This window comes from Cavia porcellus, unplaced genomic scaffold (assembly GCF_034190915.1).
Source record: "Cavia porcellus strain 051 isolate PalLab524CR breed Dunkin Hartley unplaced genomic scaffold, mCavPor4.1 scaffold_12, whole genome shotgun sequence".
Classification (NCBI taxonomy): domain Eukaryota; kingdom Metazoa; phylum Chordata; class Mammalia; order Rodentia; family Caviidae; genus Cavia; species Cavia porcellus.
The window spans coordinates 68,234,001-68,252,691 of record NW_026947495.1 but is presented as its reverse complement, the minus strand read 5'-3'; the positions used below and the strand labels follow the sequence as shown (position 1 = coordinate 68,252,691).

The following is an 18,691-nucleotide window of genomic DNA, read 5'->3' as shown; positions in this document are numbered from 1 at the left end:
TAGCTTAATGGCTGTAGGATATCCCTTGCCCAAAGCAATGAGATGTGAAAACTGGGAACAATACTCAGCCTAAGAAAATCAAAGGATGAGAGGTGGTATAAATACTCAAAGCCAGGAAAGGTACAATCACCTTTTATTTGTGTATCCACTGACCCTCAAGGTCCTCCTGTAAATTGTCTCCTTTTTTGTTTTATCTCAAACTTGACAATTCCATCAGGTTTAGAGATAGACATTTTATGTCTATATACTATAACTATGACATTTTTATCAGTGGTTAAAATGATTGTTTATATTTAGAGCAACCACGAAAGCTCCTTTAGTAATGCTTTAAAAGCTACAGTTTTAAACAAAGAGTAGGAGACTGAATAATTGCCGATGAAATTAGGAGAGATTTCCTTAATCCTGCTTTCATTCTTTCTTCACTATTTGAATCAGAAGAGAATCCACTCAGCAATTACTAAAATCTTGAAGAAGCAATGAAGGCCGCCCTGAGGGCTGTGATCACAGAACTCTGTGATTCCGGAAATTTAAAGGGTGACAAGGGACACCTTGCAGCCAGTTCCCTCATGTCTGTCCGCTTGCCACGCAGGTAGCTGTGGGGTCTGGAGAGTGGCAGTTTGGCCAAGCTTGTACTTTTGAACTTCACACTCGCCAGGGATGTAATTATGTAAACTGCACACTCAATAATGCTGGACAACCCTACACTGCAGCCTACAACTGAAAGGCTCACTGTTCCCTGCTAGGAGCTCACTGGGGCCCTTCCAGTAAGTGGTCTCCACCAGCTGAGCATGAGTTTGATGCAGTATCAGTGATGATTATAGGGTAGATTAAAATAATGAACAATAAGTAAAAAGCACTGAGGTAACTGCTAAGAGACAAAATACCCTTCTAATTTAATGTTAAAATATGATTCTCATTAACAGAAGCAGGGCCCTTGTATTGACTACTTACCCATGCACAGCAAGCATAACCTCATATCTTAGAGGTATTGTTACAGTCACTTTGTTGTCCATTAGCTTGTTCATTTCTCTTTCATTTTCACTACAGAAACAGAATATGCCCTGTTAGGATCCAGTAAGCATGATTATGTTTGGGGAAAGTAATTTCATTCTATGTGTACCTAAAAGAATGCTTAGATCTTGGTTTAACAAATGCTTTTGGAGGAGTAGGGGTAAACAGTGTGGCAGCAGAAATATTTAAGGGCAGAGCAGGGAGAGATTTGGTGCAATTTAAGTGGTTATTTACTTATACATGGTTTTTTGATGGTTTTTAAATACAGCAGGTTAGAAAAGGTTTCTACTATGGACATTAATGTAACATGGTTCCTCAAAAAGCCCCCCCCCATATAAGATTGTAATTCCTCTACTATAATTTGTTCTTTATAATAAACTGTACCAGGAGGCAAGCACTGTGATGTTGAGGTCTTCATCTGCTCTGCGAAGAGAGCTCACATCCAGGAGAAAGCTGACATCCATCTGCAAAACACAAAAGACTACTTCAAAACAAAACTGAACAATCTAAAACACATTTTTTTGTCATCTGAATTTTAGTGTTTTTCTGTGTGTATGATCTATTTTTTGATGGACTACATACTTAACACTGTTCTAGAGGTATAAGCTAGTCCTTCCTCAGCAGTAAAATGCAATTTGAAAGTGCAAGCTTTTCCACAAGTAGCGTTCAGAGACAAAGCCTACTCAGAATGTAAAGACAGGCAGGTCCAGACGGACAAAATTAGAAATGCTTTAACAACTCGAGTAGGGACTCTTGCCAAAAACACCTTTTTTGTGTGGCAGAGGTAACATGCCTGGCAGACAGGGCCACCTGGGGTGGGGTGGGGGTGTTGGAGAGGGAGTGTGTGCGGGGAGGGGGGTAGAGTTCTGATTGACATTCACTTGCCCACCTCGACATGAGCATGCGCACCCCCCTCGTAAACAGTGAAGACTGCCAAGAATACACACACAAAGCTCAGACATTTCAGACTCAGTTCAGTTTGCCATGACTGCATCACTTCCCACTTTAAGTAAAAATGTATACCTGTTATGTGCAGCATAAAGGTAGGGTGGGGAGAAAAAAATATACCCCTGTTAGTAAACAAAAACCATCCATGCTAAATACTTACCCTGGAGAGATGATCTACATATATATAACCAAGGGTGCAGTCGAGTTTGACTGTGCCAGAGGTGTCTGTAACCTCACAGTTTATTTGCTTCTCTCCCTAAAAGGAAAAATGAAAATGGTTTGGCTAGGAAGGAGTAAGAAATTTATAACATGTTATGAGATGGTTTTGAAAAGAAAGTGACCCTAGGAGTACTGCCTTTTCTAGGAAATCATTTTCTCTTTAGAGACAAGTAAGCAGACATGTAAACCATGTAAATATGTACATAGATATGTATATTATAATATTCACATAAACTCTCCCTTGAGAAATTCCTAGCCTTTATTCTCTTTGGCATATACACTCCGACTCTGACTTCTTGTTCCTTGAAATAGGATGCAAGGAATGAGGAAGGTCTATACTTCATTACATCCTGTATGTGAAAGTGTATTTGAGATATTTAAACACAGTAATAATAATAGTTATATTTTAAAGATGTATTTCATGAATACCCTGAGCTGCTTCTCCTTCCTTTAAACAGGTTCTAGTGCTCTACAGAAATGTGTTAATACCTTGTCAGAGCCCTCTCTCAACACCCCTGGTTGTAAAGAAGTAGATCCCGGGTAGGATACAGGTGAATTTGCTGAGCAATAAAAATCTCAAAGGAGAAAGCAGCTGAGGCTTTTGTCTCTGAAATTTCATCTTCTTTCTCTTTCAATGGTGCTGGTAAATGCCCCTGAATAAGGCCCAGTGCTAAGAAAAGACTTCCAAAGGCTCTCAGCTCTCTGGGAAAAGGAGACCTTGCTTAAGAGTTTGCTTACCATCCAGATTTCCAAATCAGTTCCCATCCCCTACTCCTTGATTACTGCTTTTGACATACTGACCGTCCTTTGGGGGGAAGAATCACAGGGTCAACCCCCGGTGTCTGCCACAGAACCTTACATGCTATGGCAGTAAAAAAGCAGTGGCATCCAAGTGATTCTCTTCTTCCAGCACCGGAAGCAGATGCCTTCAGATCTGAGAGCTCAAGGAAGCGGCCTTGCTGAGCAGGGGCATGGAGGAAGTCTTAAAACAGCCAGGAGCCTAAGTCATAAGTCTAAATATTAAGACTTATGCTATAATTACTTACACCCCAAATCCATGAAGTAAATTATACCACTTAACATTTTAATAAAATTAAGTCACTAAGTTGTGTCTTGCTATACTGTGGTTTACAATATACTTACCAGGTCTAACATCTTGATGAAGTAAAGCCCCGTGGGTAGTCTGATGTGAAGAGTCGTTTCATAGGCGTCATCCCCAGCATTGAACAAGGACACATTCAACATTAACGTCTTCATGCTCCCAACGGCAAGATAGGTTTTATTTTCGTATGGCCTAAAAATTAATTTAATTCTTATTTAGAAAACAAAAATTCCATCTCCATATATGTACTATTTATATTGCACTGAAATATTAATTTAGAAAAAATGTGGAATGACCCTCATACAAGCAAATTTGTATGTATATTAAAAGAACTCAATTTTTCATGTTCAGTCAGCTATTTCATTTTAAATAAATCCAATCAGCTATTACTAAGAACTGTTTGTTTTTTTAACTGGATTTAATGAATTGGTCTGTCTTCTTTTCCACTACTTCTATAATTTTAATGTTTTCCTTGGGCTTATGCAGTGTTTGTAAGAGCAAAGCATTTTGTTTTGTTTTGTTTTTGTTCAGTCTTTGAATAGTCACTGAACTAGCTGCTGCGAAACCAAAGGATAAAAATCAAGGAGTAGGGGATGGGAAAAAAGGAGAATGAGAAAACAGAGGGAAATTTTGGTACAAGTGAGAAAGGTATGGGTCATAACCACCATGCCCAGCAACTGGGTGGCACTAAAATCTGCAGGACTACAATTAATCTCTGAGGCACTGTGACTGACCATGTCTACCAACAACTAAGGCAAATTAAAAACAGAGTTGCAGAAATTCTTCACCATCCTCTGAACCGCAAAGGTAGGATGGCTGCCAATCCAGAGTAAGTTTAAACCCTGGGACTGCTACCGGTTCTTCAGTGTAAGGGGATTTAAGCATTTCTATGTTTTGGTCACTGATCTATCTAATGAGAGATAATAAAAGTTAATATCACCATTCAGTGAAGTTTGGGTTATGCATATTCCATGAAATCTTCAGATTGATTCCTTCAGGCTGAAGGAATTTATCCAAAGATTGTAGCTAGAATGTTCTAAAACCTCAAAGCAATTGCAGATTGCCTTACAGCCCATTTTCTTTCCTAGTAAGAAGGTTAGGACAGCTGAATGCTAAAGAAAACTTTCAGTTACAGTATGGTACGATTTTATAAACTTTCCAGAAAGACAGAAAGCTTTGGTTATCTAGTAATCAAAAAATTAGAAAGATTAGTTCAAGTTAGAGGAGGATGTGACCCAAAGTAAATAATCAGGTAGATTGTCTTAACAATAACAGATAATCACCCAGCACTTCAGCACTCTGAAGGTTTCTTCTAAAATGTTCAAATTGTGCAATTCTTCTAAACATGCATAGATTAATATTTGAATAAACTCTTCACAAAACAGTAAATGGAATAGACATTTAACAGCTGTTTGTGAACTGATTAAAATAAAGGGACTATTTAAAAATAGTGCCTTAGAATTTGTGTTTTTAAATATTGCTTGAAGATTCACAAACACCTATAATTTCTGTACAGTAAAATCAGGCATTAAATTTGTTGTTCCTTGACAGAAACATAATCTTCACTCCATGTAGACCTGACACAGCCAAAGAAAGATTTGTAAATAAATGTTGAAAAATACTAACATGTGGGAAAGACTTAGGAATGAGAGGCTCTGGAACCAGGGAAGGAAAGCACTTTGTCTGGGAGTAGCAAAGGCTTATCATTTTTTGTTTTCCTATTAATACTGATTATTTAGATTGGCTATTCCTAAGAAGGTCTTTTTAAAAAGAAAGCCTGACAAGTTCACGATTGAACCGGAGTTAAAGTAGTTTGCATGCATAGATTGATTTCTCTTTTCTAAGTCCTCCTCTCTTCTAATCCAATCAGCAGACTGCCAGGTCATTTTCCACAAAGCAAAGCAATCTGGGCAATGCCACATGCTTGTGTAGTGGCTTCCAGGGCCTTCCAGATAAGAGCTCAGAGTTCTTAGCATGACAGCTGAGGCCTCTGGGAGCTGGTCCTGCTTCACCTCGACTGCACAGGTCACCCCTCGCTTCACCCTACAAGTGAGTGTCCAATAGCACCGAAGTGTGTTGTGTTGCTCTGGCTCTGCCTCTAATGCCACGTCTTTGTGCACTGGTAGACCTGTTAAGATTCAGTTTGAGTATCAGTAACACAGAGTTTCTTCCAGCAAAGACTGACTGGTAACTTGCATGCTACAGCCTCCTCCAAACCAGAAGAAAGGGTGGCCTTGCACTCTTTCAAACATCCTGGGTGCTTCTATAATGCAGTGTTTTCAAAATTTCTAATCAATCCCTGCTTTCCCTAATCACTAGCCTGGTATCTGGAAGGGAGGATGCTAGACCTCGATCATCACTATTGTCTCAGTGTGCATGCACACAGGTATGGTGTGTATTCATGTATTTAAAAAGCATTGGGTTATACTCAAGGGATGTGTAAAAGTCAGAGAAGTTGTCAGTAAAAATTGATTTTTAAAGTTTTTAAAATTGTCCATATAAACTTTGTCAAATTGAAGCTGGAGAGTTATGTTTTGTGCTGTGAGATTTCACAAATTTCATGTGTTTCACTAAGAAAAAAATCTTACATGACCACCTTCATGTGACTCACACTGCTAACATTTTAGTGGCAACACACCTACTGAAATAACCACGTTAATGTCATAATTAAATGACAATAAAATCAATACCAGGAAGAAAGGAAATGTCATTTTTTTCAAAATTACTACTTCTCATGACCTCAGAATGTGTAAACCAAATTCTAATTTTTAATACTTCTCCCAATTTTAATACCAATTAGAAATTAGACAATTCAGTTAAAACTTCTTCCTCTTTTCCTGATTCCTCACCTTCAAATTTATTATCAAAACATATGTATAAAAAAGCACATTTTCTAAATATACAACTCAATAATTACTTTATGAACTGAATATACTAGCACCTGGATTGAAAAAAAAAACAATTACACTTCCCCCCAGTTATTACCCTAACCCACTAAATTCATTTGTAATACTTATGATCTGATTTTGCTGGTTTTACATTTTATATAAATGGGATCTTCGCATTGATAGTCCTTTTACTCTGTATCTACTCTCCTGTATGTGGCTTCTTTTACTCAAAATTTTGTTTGTGAGATTAACCTACATAAGTATTTGTTATGCTCATTGGTGTCTATATTCCATCTTGCATGTCACATTGTTTATTCCATCCAGTTATCAGTGGGAAGTCAGCAGTTTCCAGCTGATAGCTCTTCGTCTTTTGGTGAACTTACACATGTAGTTTTGTTGGGACAAATCCTTCCCCTCTATCACTTCTCTATATCTACCTGAGAGCAGGTTCTCAAGAGTTCTTTTAAGCCTAGAATTAATTCTTTAAAAATCTCTGAATCTTGGTTTTTCATAACTAGTTTAAGTTATATTAACAAGCTAGATATAAACAATAAAAGATCCATGAGAAACTATTTTCACATTACAAAAATTAAAGACAGGCTCATAATTTCCATATAAAAAGTAAGCGTGTCATACAACAGTGGTCTACAAAATACTGCCCAAAGGTCAAACTCACATCTCTTCTTATAAAAGTTTCGCTGATACACAGCCATGTTCAGTTTTGATTCTGTAAGGGCACAGCTGAATAGCAAACACTGAGATTTGTCTTTAAAAGACTAGAATATTTCCTATATCTTCACAGAAAAAGTTAGGTTGGGATGGTTCCTGCTGTAAAACAATCTGATTCATGAGAACAGTGTCAAAATCAACATACAATGTAATATTGATTTTATTAAAATTTACTGAGTTTGACAATAGAGGCTTCCTTATTTCAGATGGCACAGGATTTATTCATTTACTGTGAGCAGACGGTATTAAAGAAAGCGATCTCCCAGCCTTTCTCTGGTGGTGGTACTGAGGTTTGAATCTAAGGCTTTTACCCCAAGCTACATCTCTAGCTTTTCATTTTGTATTTTGAGACAGCATCCTACTGTTTTTAACTTCTCCATAGAATGCCACACAATGAAAGATAAATAAACGAAGAACACTTCTGTGCGTACCACGTCTAGTACTGATCCCTAGCTTTGCAAAGTTAGATGCTGCAGGAAGAACATGTAAGAACAAAGTGGTGATTCCAAACCTTGGTTTTCATTTCCGGGTGGGGTGAAGGATCGTCCCTGAGTGATGGTGGTGACTTACTCAGTCCCAGGAGGGAAACATTTGGGTTAAGTCCCTATATGCTGGCTGGTGGCACTTGTTAAGTGGGAGTGAGAAAGTATACTGGAACACAGTTTTCCAACATCCCCCTGTGTTCTCTAATCAAGTTACTACTAAAGGAACCAAGAGGTTCCAAAAGTAAACTTCAGCTTGACATTAAAGTTTAATTAAGACTTGTGGAAGAGCTGCCTAGAAATAGACGTTTATAAAATATTCTGGCTTGTAACCAAAGCATTAGTCACCGAACACCTTTGGGAAAGAAGCTGGCACTTACACAAGCAACAGAAGGTGAAATCACTGTGTCTGTAGCCAGGATCCAAGACAACAGCAAATTAGAGCGCAACACAATGTGCACATTTCAGCAGTGAGACTCCTGGTTTATTTTCCAATTTTAAGCTATTTTGCCGCATTACCATAATTACAATTTTACTCTTCAAATGTTCTTCTTACTGTATCTTGCTCCATTAGCATGGAGCCTTTGGAAAGCTATCCACCAGCTTTCTGTGTGAGACATAATAAAGGACCAGGTGCACATCTGGACCTGAGACAAGACCGAGCCGATGCTTTCCCTGGGACTCATAGTTCACTCTTCATTAAAGCACGCATAATGCAGACATGAAATTTACAAAGCAACCTTGAATCCACCTACCTAAAACACATCAAGGCACCATGTACATAGAGAATCATAACTCAATAAGTTAGAGAGGAAAAAATAGAAAATATGTTATATATCAGCACCAGACTCTAGGTTTTCCTAAGTGAACAATATCACCTGATTTTGCAAGAAATGTTCTCTAAGTCTTGGTATAATAAATATTCTTTGTGAATCAGGGTTTCTGCATAAACTGATTTTTAATGACGATGGTAGAAATAATTAATAACATGACACTACATCATACTATGCTGTCATATTTTACTGTGTCACAACATGTGATAAATTTGTTTGGTAAAAGATGACCCTGGGGTAAGTGGTCTAAAGACCTCAGTGTAATTTTATTTTTACTTTACTGTTGAATCCAAGAAAGATGAAAATGCTGAAAAGACCTTGCCTACTGGAATAGATGCTATCTGACATTAAAGAGAATTTATTAAATAAAGGTAAACTCATTGACATCAAGAGGAAGACATCAAGAGAACTTGGACTGAAAAAGTGGGATGGCAATTAGCATGTTTTAGTGTGCAAAGCATGTAATTCATCTTCCTAGAACTATCTGAAGTCTGTGAGTATCTATGTCTACTGCCTCTCTTTTGAGGACAGTTTCATTAGACTAGTCCTCAAGAGTTAATAGCATAAGGGCAGAAGTGGATCATGGACTCTTGTCTACAATAGTGTTTTCCTCTCTTATGGATAATACAACCCCAGTTACTCAGGTAATAGGCAGCATTTCCTTGATATTGACCCCTAGGCTCAGATACAAGGATAGAACCATGTCATGTGATCATGGCAACTACTCTTCCTTCAACCATGGCAGATTCAGGGGAATATATATGATACAAGTCAGGTTAGAATAAGTCTGATAAGGTACTTTCCTTCCTGGAAAAGAAGCCTTAAAAAGAAAATGCGTTTTGAGACTGAGGATTTAGCTCAGCAGCATAAGCACCTGCCTTGCAAGCAGGCAGCTGTGAGTTTGATCCCCGGTATCGATTAAAAAAAAAAAAGAAAGAAAGAAAGAAAATGCATTTTAATCTTGGAGCTTATTTCTTGCTTGGAACCTTGATTGCTGCAGCCATGTTGTGACGTGGAGGAAAAAGTCAAAAGAATGGAAAGATGGTTCCCCAAAGCCTCATGTGGTCACGGAGGCGGCTGAATCTAGCATTTGTGACTGGTTGGTTTCTAGCAGTGGGATTGGCGGCGTGAGTGCTGCACCCTCCCAGGAGTGGGGAGCTGGGATACAACATAAGGAAGGAAAGAGGTGTGATTTTCTTCCTTTGCCCTTTTGGGTCTTATTGCTTGTGGCTGCCATGAATGACTGCCCCTGAGCCATGCCACCCTGCCTTGGAGCCAAATGAGTATCAGCTGAAACCCCAAAAAACTGTAAACCAAATCTTTCCTTCTTTCATTTTGTATGTCAGGTATTTTGTCACAGGATGAGAGAAAAGTAACCAAAACAGCCACCACTGTATATAGTCTTTGGTAGTTGCTCACAACTGCAACCTCCTTCCCCCAGACTGTTTATGAAAACTAAATTTCTTTACTGTTTAAGCCACTAGCAGTCAGGCATCATTACATGCAGTTAAAGCACCCTAATGGTATAAAAGCAATTGTTCAGGGAAGGCCTGCATTGCTTACTCTAAAACTATGGAAAAGAAGTAACCATTTACATCATTAGATTGTTTTGATTCAAGCTGCTATGTGATGGCTAACCCTTCTGTTATGTTTGTAAAGTCCTATTTGCTCATCTTTCTTTTGCAATGGAAATTATTTGATGTGGTTTATTGTCCTGAGAACTTAACCATGCAGGAGGCAGCTTGCTTTAATTAAGAGATGGGACAGCTTGCATCAGCACTGCTGAGGGCACTGGTGGCAGCTTATTATTTCTAGCTTCAGACACTCATTCTTTACTGAGTGAATACATTTACCTAAAGCGGGTTTAAAGTTCTGAACCACATACGTACCATTCATACCAAGGGGGAGACAGCCAAGAGCATGCATAGAACATGTATCAATTGGCCTCCTCCCTGAGAAAGGGAAATGAACACCTAAGTGGGGAGCATATTTTTGTTAAGAGTATAATTTACTAAAAATGCAAGGCAGTTTGTCAACAGCTTTCACTGTGGATGTGAAGCCTAATTAGAAGAGCTTTTATTTGAAAGTTCCTCAGTAAGTTACCACCTACCCTAGCAGAAGTAGCTTCCAACTTTCCTAACTGAAGAAAGAGATCCTGGCCTTCCTACTTGACACTGGCATTCGTGTTACTGCATGTCTCCTAAGACTGAAAAGCTTCCATCCAGTCACGGTTAGCAGCACTCTTGGGATGCCAGCCACATATACAGAATGATGTTCAGAAGGCAGTCTTTTATAAACAACCTAAAAGCTGCCATAATCTGCAAGTACCCCAAGCATAGTATAGAGCACTCTCTCGTTAGCCATGGGCATATGTTCCAAGACCATCAGTGGACACCTGATCTGAAATACAGTATACTTATACCCTAAGTATACACGACACCATGGTTTTTCTGATACATATGATAAAGCTTATTTCATAGATTGGATATAGAAACAAAAAGGTAACAATGATCAAGAAAATCTAACAATATTGTACACTAAAGTTACCAGCATCACTACTTATGTGAGTGGGTCCAAAATTAAGCAAGGTGGGATTCTGCGATGGTGGATCTGATAACCAGGACAGCTACTAATAAGTGGCTGGCAGGGTAGGTCATGTACACATTGCAGGACAAAGTAGGACAGAGGGCTTTCATCATGTTACTCAGAACTGAGGAAAACCTGGGCCTTATGAATTATTTCTGAAATTTTTTATTTACTTCATTCAAATCACAATTCAATCATTAACTGACACTGTGGAAAGTGAAACTAGGGAAAAAGACATGCTAGAAAATATGAATTATTTTGGCTCAGGCAATACCAACATAGCCTTGGGCATCCACACTTGCTGACTGGAAGATCTTACCTATTTGGTATTTGGTAATTTATTCATGCCTTTAATCTTTTTCTTTCTTTCTATGGTACTGGGGAATAAACACAGTCTTTGCATCAAGCAATATCCTCAGGCTTTTTGTTTAGTTTTGTTCTTACTAAGTTGCCTGGATTGGGCTGGATCTTGCAACCCTCCTGCCTCAGCCTGGCAGAGTGCAAAACAATGTCAATCGAGGGGATCAGACAGGACACAACATTCCAGGGCCTCATCTTGCAGCATGGCAGCCCTTGAATGTCTAGTTCTCACTGCACACCGCATGTGATCCTAGCCACGTTACCTACACAGTCTCTACTCTCCTGTGAATTTAGATGAGAACACTGGTTTATTTCTTTTCAAATTTGTTGTACATGTGCTATTTCATATATTAGTTTAAGCAATATAACAGTTTTCTGAGTGTCAAACTAAGCATTGTACTGTACGGTGAAATTTTATTTTGCTACCAAAACTATTAACAAGTCCTAAAGAATGTTAAAACATACCATGATATCCCAAGGAGCAATTACACTCAGATATAGCTTCAATAAGAGATGAAAGCAGGCTCCATAAAACTGTACTACTCATATATATTCATTCTTTTGAAATGCAGCACCCCTTGAGTGCATACTTACTGTAACATGTAATTGTGTGTATACATGTATAGGTAAAATATGTACTAGTAGCCAAATCTAGTGGAGAATGTATATATAATCTCTTTCAACACATTATTCTTTTCTAATTTTTTGAATGCTGTCAAAGATTAGTCCCTTTTTCTTTGAAACCCATACACACATATGTATGATGTCCTCTTAATAAAAAAATATTGTGAACTTACTTGAAAAATCCAATTTTTGCAGAAACTTGTAAATCAGCAGAACAATTTTCATGGGCACAAAACCTTGCAAAATTTATCTGAAAACAAAATACGGTAATATTTTTTCAATCAGTAGATATATTTGTATGTAAAGAACAAGACATCTTTGATACAGGAGAGAGACAAAATTAACACATCAGGTTTGGAATTTATTTTATTTCCTAAGAGTTCCATCTGAGCATTATTGGGTTCAAAGGACACAGTAGCAGTGCCAGAGAAACTTAATTCTTCCAGGAGGTAAATTTAAAGCCTAAATTTGTTAAGTGAAATGAGGTTTAAGAAAAGTTAAATTAAAGGCACGCTGTAGATAATTGGAGAATATCAGCTGCCAAAATGTTCTTAATCAACTTTCTTTCTATTTTCTGGTGCTATATTTTGATCTTGTTTATTATACAAAAGCATCACACTTATTTAATTTTGGCAGATGGGAGGACAGTGATTTTAGATTCATTGAAAATAGCTAAGTATAGAACTTGAGAAATTTTACTTTGAGCAAACAGAACAAAATTCAACGGTAGTCTACTGTAAGGATTCCCAGAATTGATTCAATTGAACACTGAAGTAGGATCCATGGATGCTAAGAGATCCATGGGAAGATCGGAAGGGTAAGCAGGACAAAAGAAAAACAAACAGGAAGAAGAATGATAGGGATAAATGAAAGAAGGAGAGACACAGAAAAGGGAGGATCCAGAAAGTCGAAAGTTACTGGAGCATTGTAAATTTGCCAGACTGCAGACTGCCATGTTCAGAGAGGAGGGGCATAGATTTTCTCTACATGATCAAGTGAGCAAGATGTCCCCTGCGAGTCCTTTTTGTAAAGCAAGTTGTCTGAAGAACCAAAATGTAGATTAATATAACTACAAATCGCCAGTATTATGGATTGCATGCTTGCAAGACTGATATCATCAAGACATTTAAAATTAGTTCTTCCTGAAAACTGGCACCAACAGCAAAACAACCACTGACTTCTATACTTTCATACGAGTAAAAGAAAATGTGTCCCCAAGTTTTGATGTGCCCTTAGTATTCTAGATCAGATAGTAGTGATGATAAACTCAGGAACAGTTGTGATTAAAGGTCACTTAGGTGTAATTTTTCCTGGACAGGATATGAACTAGAGTTTTACCTGTCCCTTTCATCTCTTATGTTTGTGGGTTATTTTAATGTATTTTTTTTACCATGCCTAAACCCACATCCCGTTGATTGTATCTTTGCATTGCTAGATAGTAAAGTTCTGAACCATTGCACTCCAGGGACTAAATGCACCGTCAGTGAAGCAAACATTTTGGGAGAATTTTGAAAAAGCAATTCACTCCTTGGAACGCAAGATCCAACTTCAAGTGGAACCGAACTTGGGAGGTGACTAAAAAGAATGTGATACCACTTTTTAAAGAGAGGAAATTACATTGTCTAAGTATATATGCTATAGATGAATCAGACAGATAGGCGACTGGAATAATAAGACAGAATGGATCCCTGGATAGGGCAAGTGAGAGAAAGGCACAACCAGAAAAGGAGACAGGATGAGAAAGAGGAAGATAAACCGAGCTCACATGAAGACACTGAGTAACTAACTCAAGAAGCAACTTACTTCCATTATGCTTTCTCTCTAGTAATATATTCTCTTCACTGGCAAGGCATCGAGGAGAGAAAATTAACATTTTATATATATGGGGAACTATTGTTGTGGCTAAGTGCATATTTAAAATATTCAGTTCAATATCCTAAAGGGAATATAAAAAATAAAGAAACATGGAGAACAGGACACACTATGTTTTCTTAAATATCCATAAAATTTTTTAAAATTCAGACATACAGTTCATTTTTTTGGAATTATGCCATATTTTAAATAGCTCTCTAATCATGTCACAAAGCACTCCGAACAAAGGAAAAGGTTCGTACCGTTTTTTTTATCAAGTCTTTTTCTTTCTTCTGCTGAAGGATTGGCTGCAGGGGTGGGAATTCCTCAGCACTTCGTTTGCTGATGACGTGGTGCCCAAGGTGGTAAGCAGCTTCAACCTGGATTGGAGTGAGGATGTCCCGCACATCTTTCTAGGGAAATTAAAAATCACAAGAATAACAAAAATAAGCATGTTCATATATACACATTTTTAGGTGCATTTGTATGCATGGATATATATACATATACATATATATACATGTAAGTATATATATACATATATAAATGTAAAACACATATATAAATTCTTCCCAGAATAAGGTCAATTATGATACATGAAAGCCAAAGCCAAACCTAATCTTTCACCTAAACTACTGGGTAATATCTGGGTAGACGCCATTACACCAAAAATATTTTTTAACATGTATATTTTTACACAGTACAGAAGCATTCATGTTTCTTTTGGCAAATACAAAAGAAAACATACTGTAAAATGCAGAGCTGTAACTAATGGTATCTACAAAGGTATGCATTTCAGCATATTTCCTTCCATGCTGCTTTCTATAGTTTGAAAAATGACTTGGTATGGTAATGCAAATAGTTTTTACATTTATAAGCCCTATACTGTTGCAAAGTTTTAATCAACACTTTGTTCCATTTAAATTGCATTCTCTTAGTAACATTTGGATTCAGTATGATTCAACTGACTCCATGTTTACAATGCAGATTTTTTTTTGTTTTTTCCTATTTATTATGGACTATTTCCCACTCTAATGTCTAACTGATTATGGCTAGTATATGAAAATGTTAGTTTGCATCTTAGTTTATTGAATTTTATTACTAATTGTTCTCTTAGGTTTATTGTTCTTTTATATCTTGGACCTATTTATTAATTATGCAGGAATTATAACCCACTCACAATCAATTCTGCTCTGAGTAGTATTCTTAAATTTAATGTTACTAATTTCTGTACAATGATTTTTATTTCTGCTGTCACTGACATGTGGTCAAAAGCATAATTTGAGTAAATTTTAAATTTATTGTCTTCTTATCCCAAAGAAACAACTCAAGCTTATTAGAATTGACTATTCTTACAGTTAATCTTTACTTCTAGGCAGGCATTATTTTTCTCTTTAAAAGAAGTTTTCCATGAGTTTCTAAAAGTGATTTTATTATCTTTTCATTTGATTATTTGTTAGTCTCCTCATTGAAACCATCTAGCATTTAATTAAATTAGTTTTTCTCTAGATAGTGAACTGGAATCTCCAGTTTATAAAAACATGTGGAATTCACATAACATATAAATACAGTAGGCATCTCTTAGCACTGATTCAAGATCTCTTTCAGCAGAAATGTGGTTTCTAAAGCCCACTGAACAAAGTAACTTTTTTTTCTGTCTCTTAGAGGGCAGACTAATAAGATTTTACTAATAAAGTAACCCACTGGCATTTATACAAAGATCCAATTGACAATTAAATCATGTGCTATAACATTTGCTGAGACTAAGAATTAAAAGCAGAAATGATCTTAGGATTTGAGAGGGCAGTGCCCTATGCAGCAAATATTACCCAACACATAGACTGGTATGCTGTAGAAAATCTATGCAGTTTTTATTTCCCTTGGTTTGAGACCTGTTACTGTACCCAGAAGATAATTTGAAGAATTGGTCACAGACTTTAATGTCTTTCATACTAACAAATTAAATTTAAAGCTCAATTTAACTCCATATTTCACATGCCCATTTCAATCTACAGGTTCTTATTTTAAAGGATTGATTGATTCCATAAAGTCCTTCTTGACCATGTAAAAGACATGCTAGAGTTTTCAGCCAGGGTAGACATATTACTTTAAACTACACTGGAGGTTTATGTCTACGCTTCATGAGTTTCTCAGGATAGACCTATGGCACACTAAGGGACAGATCTCCCCACTGAAAAATGTCAGTCACTAAGGCTTCTGCTTATCTTAATCATTTATGGATCGGAATGTACTTAAATATCCCTGTCTAAAAGCAACAACAACTTATTTTCAAAGTCCATCAATAATCTGTCATTGATAGGAAATAATGGCTATTGCATAGATTATCGCTATTTACATCTATGATAACTTTTGATTAAAACCAATGAAATAAAGATGACTGATATCACAGAGGTTCTGCTTATCTTGTTTTTATATAATTATACGCAAAAAGGATCCAAGTTGCTTTGTCAATATTATCAGTGTATGTACATAAAGTTAAAAGTAAGATGGAGAGGGCAAACTCATGTTCGAATCTTGGATGTACCATTTATCTGACCTTGGACAAGTTACTTAGTTATCTGAAAACATGAATGATGGTGATGATACTTAGGCACTGTTGTGATGATTAAGTGACATAATATGTATTAAGTAAAAACTCACAAGTAGTGCATATAATATATACACACACGACAACCAAAGAAATATTAAACTTGTTTCTTAAAAACAGAAATGCCAGTGAACCTGCAGAAGGAATAGCTAAACTGGACTACTGCCAACCAAAGAACATTAAACAGAAAATGAAGGATGCAGTAAGTATTAGCCTTCTTTTAATTAAATGATATCGGAAATATTTAGAGACTGAATTCGAGTGTTCAAAGTCTGATTACTTTTCTGTTCTGCATAAAGATGCCTTTATTAAATTACCCGATAAGTGATCGTTTCGACAGGAAACCTTGACCATATAGGAATGCTACAAACCAAGGCCCAAATCCCAAGTTATCGACTTGTGAAAATGAAACAGCTTGAAGCCCTGAGTATTACAATAGCAAACTTGATTAAATTATTCCCTAGGTGTAGGAGCTGGACAGCCACTGATTGTCCCTCCACATGGCCACTGTTTTAATTCTTCTCAACAAGCCTGCTTTGACCAAATCACATGTTATCTAATTCATACTAATTTTCCACAAGGTCTTCTCTACATCTGGTGTATATTACTTTCATTATCCTAATTAGCTATTAATTATGCTTTTCTTGCAATATATAAAATGTACGTGCACTCTTGCAAGAACTGCATTTGACAGATATTCACACTTACTTAACTTTAACAGCTCCACCTAAAGACAAAAACTGTAATATCAAAAATGTCTTAAAGTGACAAATTAAGTATTTGGGAGGGAAAACAGATTTGCTTAAAGTTTTTTTTTTAATTTGGATGGTGATGCACTATTATATTAAAAATAATGAAAATTCCATGCCACATTTTTATGGAAAATTACCTAGCACACAGCACCCATAAGCTTACAAATAAGTTCATGCCTTAAATCATACAAAGTCTGCCTTCTTCCTTGACTTTCATGAAAATCTGTATTTTTGGCCAACTTGAGCGCTCTCTTACAGACCCAGGTTTTCTTACTGCTTTTATGTACGGCAGGAATTTAAAGGGTGGTGCCAATATGTTTACCCAACAGTAAATGAAAAATGATGTCAAGGCATGAACTTTTGAAGATGCCTGTTCATGGGTCTGCTATGTACAAGAAAGGTCTAAGAACCAAAACTGAAGGTCAGTACCTATGTTACCATCTACAGCCCCTATATCAATGCAGGTGTGTAAGGAATGGGTACTAATATGTGGATGCTGAAGGAGAGCCCCATTATCTACATCTCAAATGGGCTAGGGAGGCTCTAACACACTAGGATTGTAAGCAAGAAATCTAACCACGTTTCTTATCCTAAAATGCCCCGCTGGTGCCCATGTAGGTTGAGAAGGGAGGAAGGTGAAACCAAGGCACACACTGAACTGAACCAGCACCATAACCTGCAGCTGCAGTCACTTCATCTAGTAAATTCAGTTGAAGTGTAAAGAACTACCCAGCACCTGGGCCCTGTAATTTCCTGGGAAAAGATAGTCCTTTCAAGATAGATGCCCTGAGCATTATACCAAGGAAAGATGCTCTGATTCTCCACGCAGAATTGGTACAAAGAATACAGCATCCACAAATCTGTTAAATATTTATTGAATCTCTGTTCTCTGTAATGAATTGTGCAAGCTCTAATAAGATGACCAGAATACAAATATGTGAAAGATAATATCCTGCTCCAAAGACCTTACAATTAAAAAAAAAAAAGAATTAGCATGTATTATAGTAAATTCAGTTCTAGAATAACATATCAGTGTATTCATACAATTTTCTTGCACTTATTTTTTTAAGAGTTATGCATTCATTTGGGAATCAGTCCAGAGTGTGCTATGATTAAAAAATAACTGCTTAGCTATAAGGAAAGATGCATCTGAGTCATTTGTAGGAAAGTGGATGTACCGTGAGATTGTATCATTAAATGAAACAAATCAGACACGCAAGCTTAAAAATCACATGGTTTCTCTTATTGGGAAACTCAAACTGTAAATAAAGAACAAAATAAAAGATAATAGGAAGTAGGAAGAAAGATCTTTCTCAAATCAGAAGGGAATCAAGAGATGGAGGGAAGGGAGGAAAAGAGGTTGAAAAGAGGAATTAACATGTGTTGAGTACTTGTACCCACTCCAATTAAGGTATATAAACATGTACTGCAAATATGCGCTAATAAAAATAATTTTATTAAAACATAAATGCTTAGGAACAAATGATATTTCATTAAAGTATGCACATCTATTGCTTGACAATATAAGTAAATGGGACAAGAATATAAGCAAAAAAATCACTAATATACATTTATTTCCTTGAAATTATCATATTATTATATGATCAGGTATCTGTAGTTCACAAACCCTAAATCAATGAAAAGAACAAACTAATCTGTTAGGCAAGTTGATTTCATGATTTTAGTGCAAAGGCAATG

The 18,691-nt window shown here is 36.8% G+C and overlaps 1 protein-coding gene across 2 annotated transcripts in view; it reads right to left on the bottom strand.

Annotated features, from left to right (window-relative positions):
- Positions 1–18,691, bottom strand: part of Itga4 (integrin subunit alpha 4) — a 72,443-nt gene that overhangs the window by 10,265 nt on the left and 43,487 nt on the right. For both annotated transcript variants that reach the window (XM_063259392.1, XM_063259393.1), the window contains 6 exons: positions 13,897–14,046; positions 11,956–12,032; positions 3,322–3,472; positions 2,120–2,215; positions 1,396–1,475; positions 952–1,041 (listed from right to left, as the gene is read on the bottom strand). In XM_063259392.1, the coding sequence (XP_063115462.1) occupies positions 952–1,041; positions 1,396–1,475; positions 2,120–2,215; positions 3,322–3,472; positions 11,956–12,032; positions 13,897–14,046 (644 nt within the window). The remainder of the gene's footprint in view (positions 1–951; positions 1,042–1,395; positions 1,476–2,119; positions 2,216–3,321; positions 3,473–11,955; positions 12,033–13,896; positions 14,047–18,691) is intronic.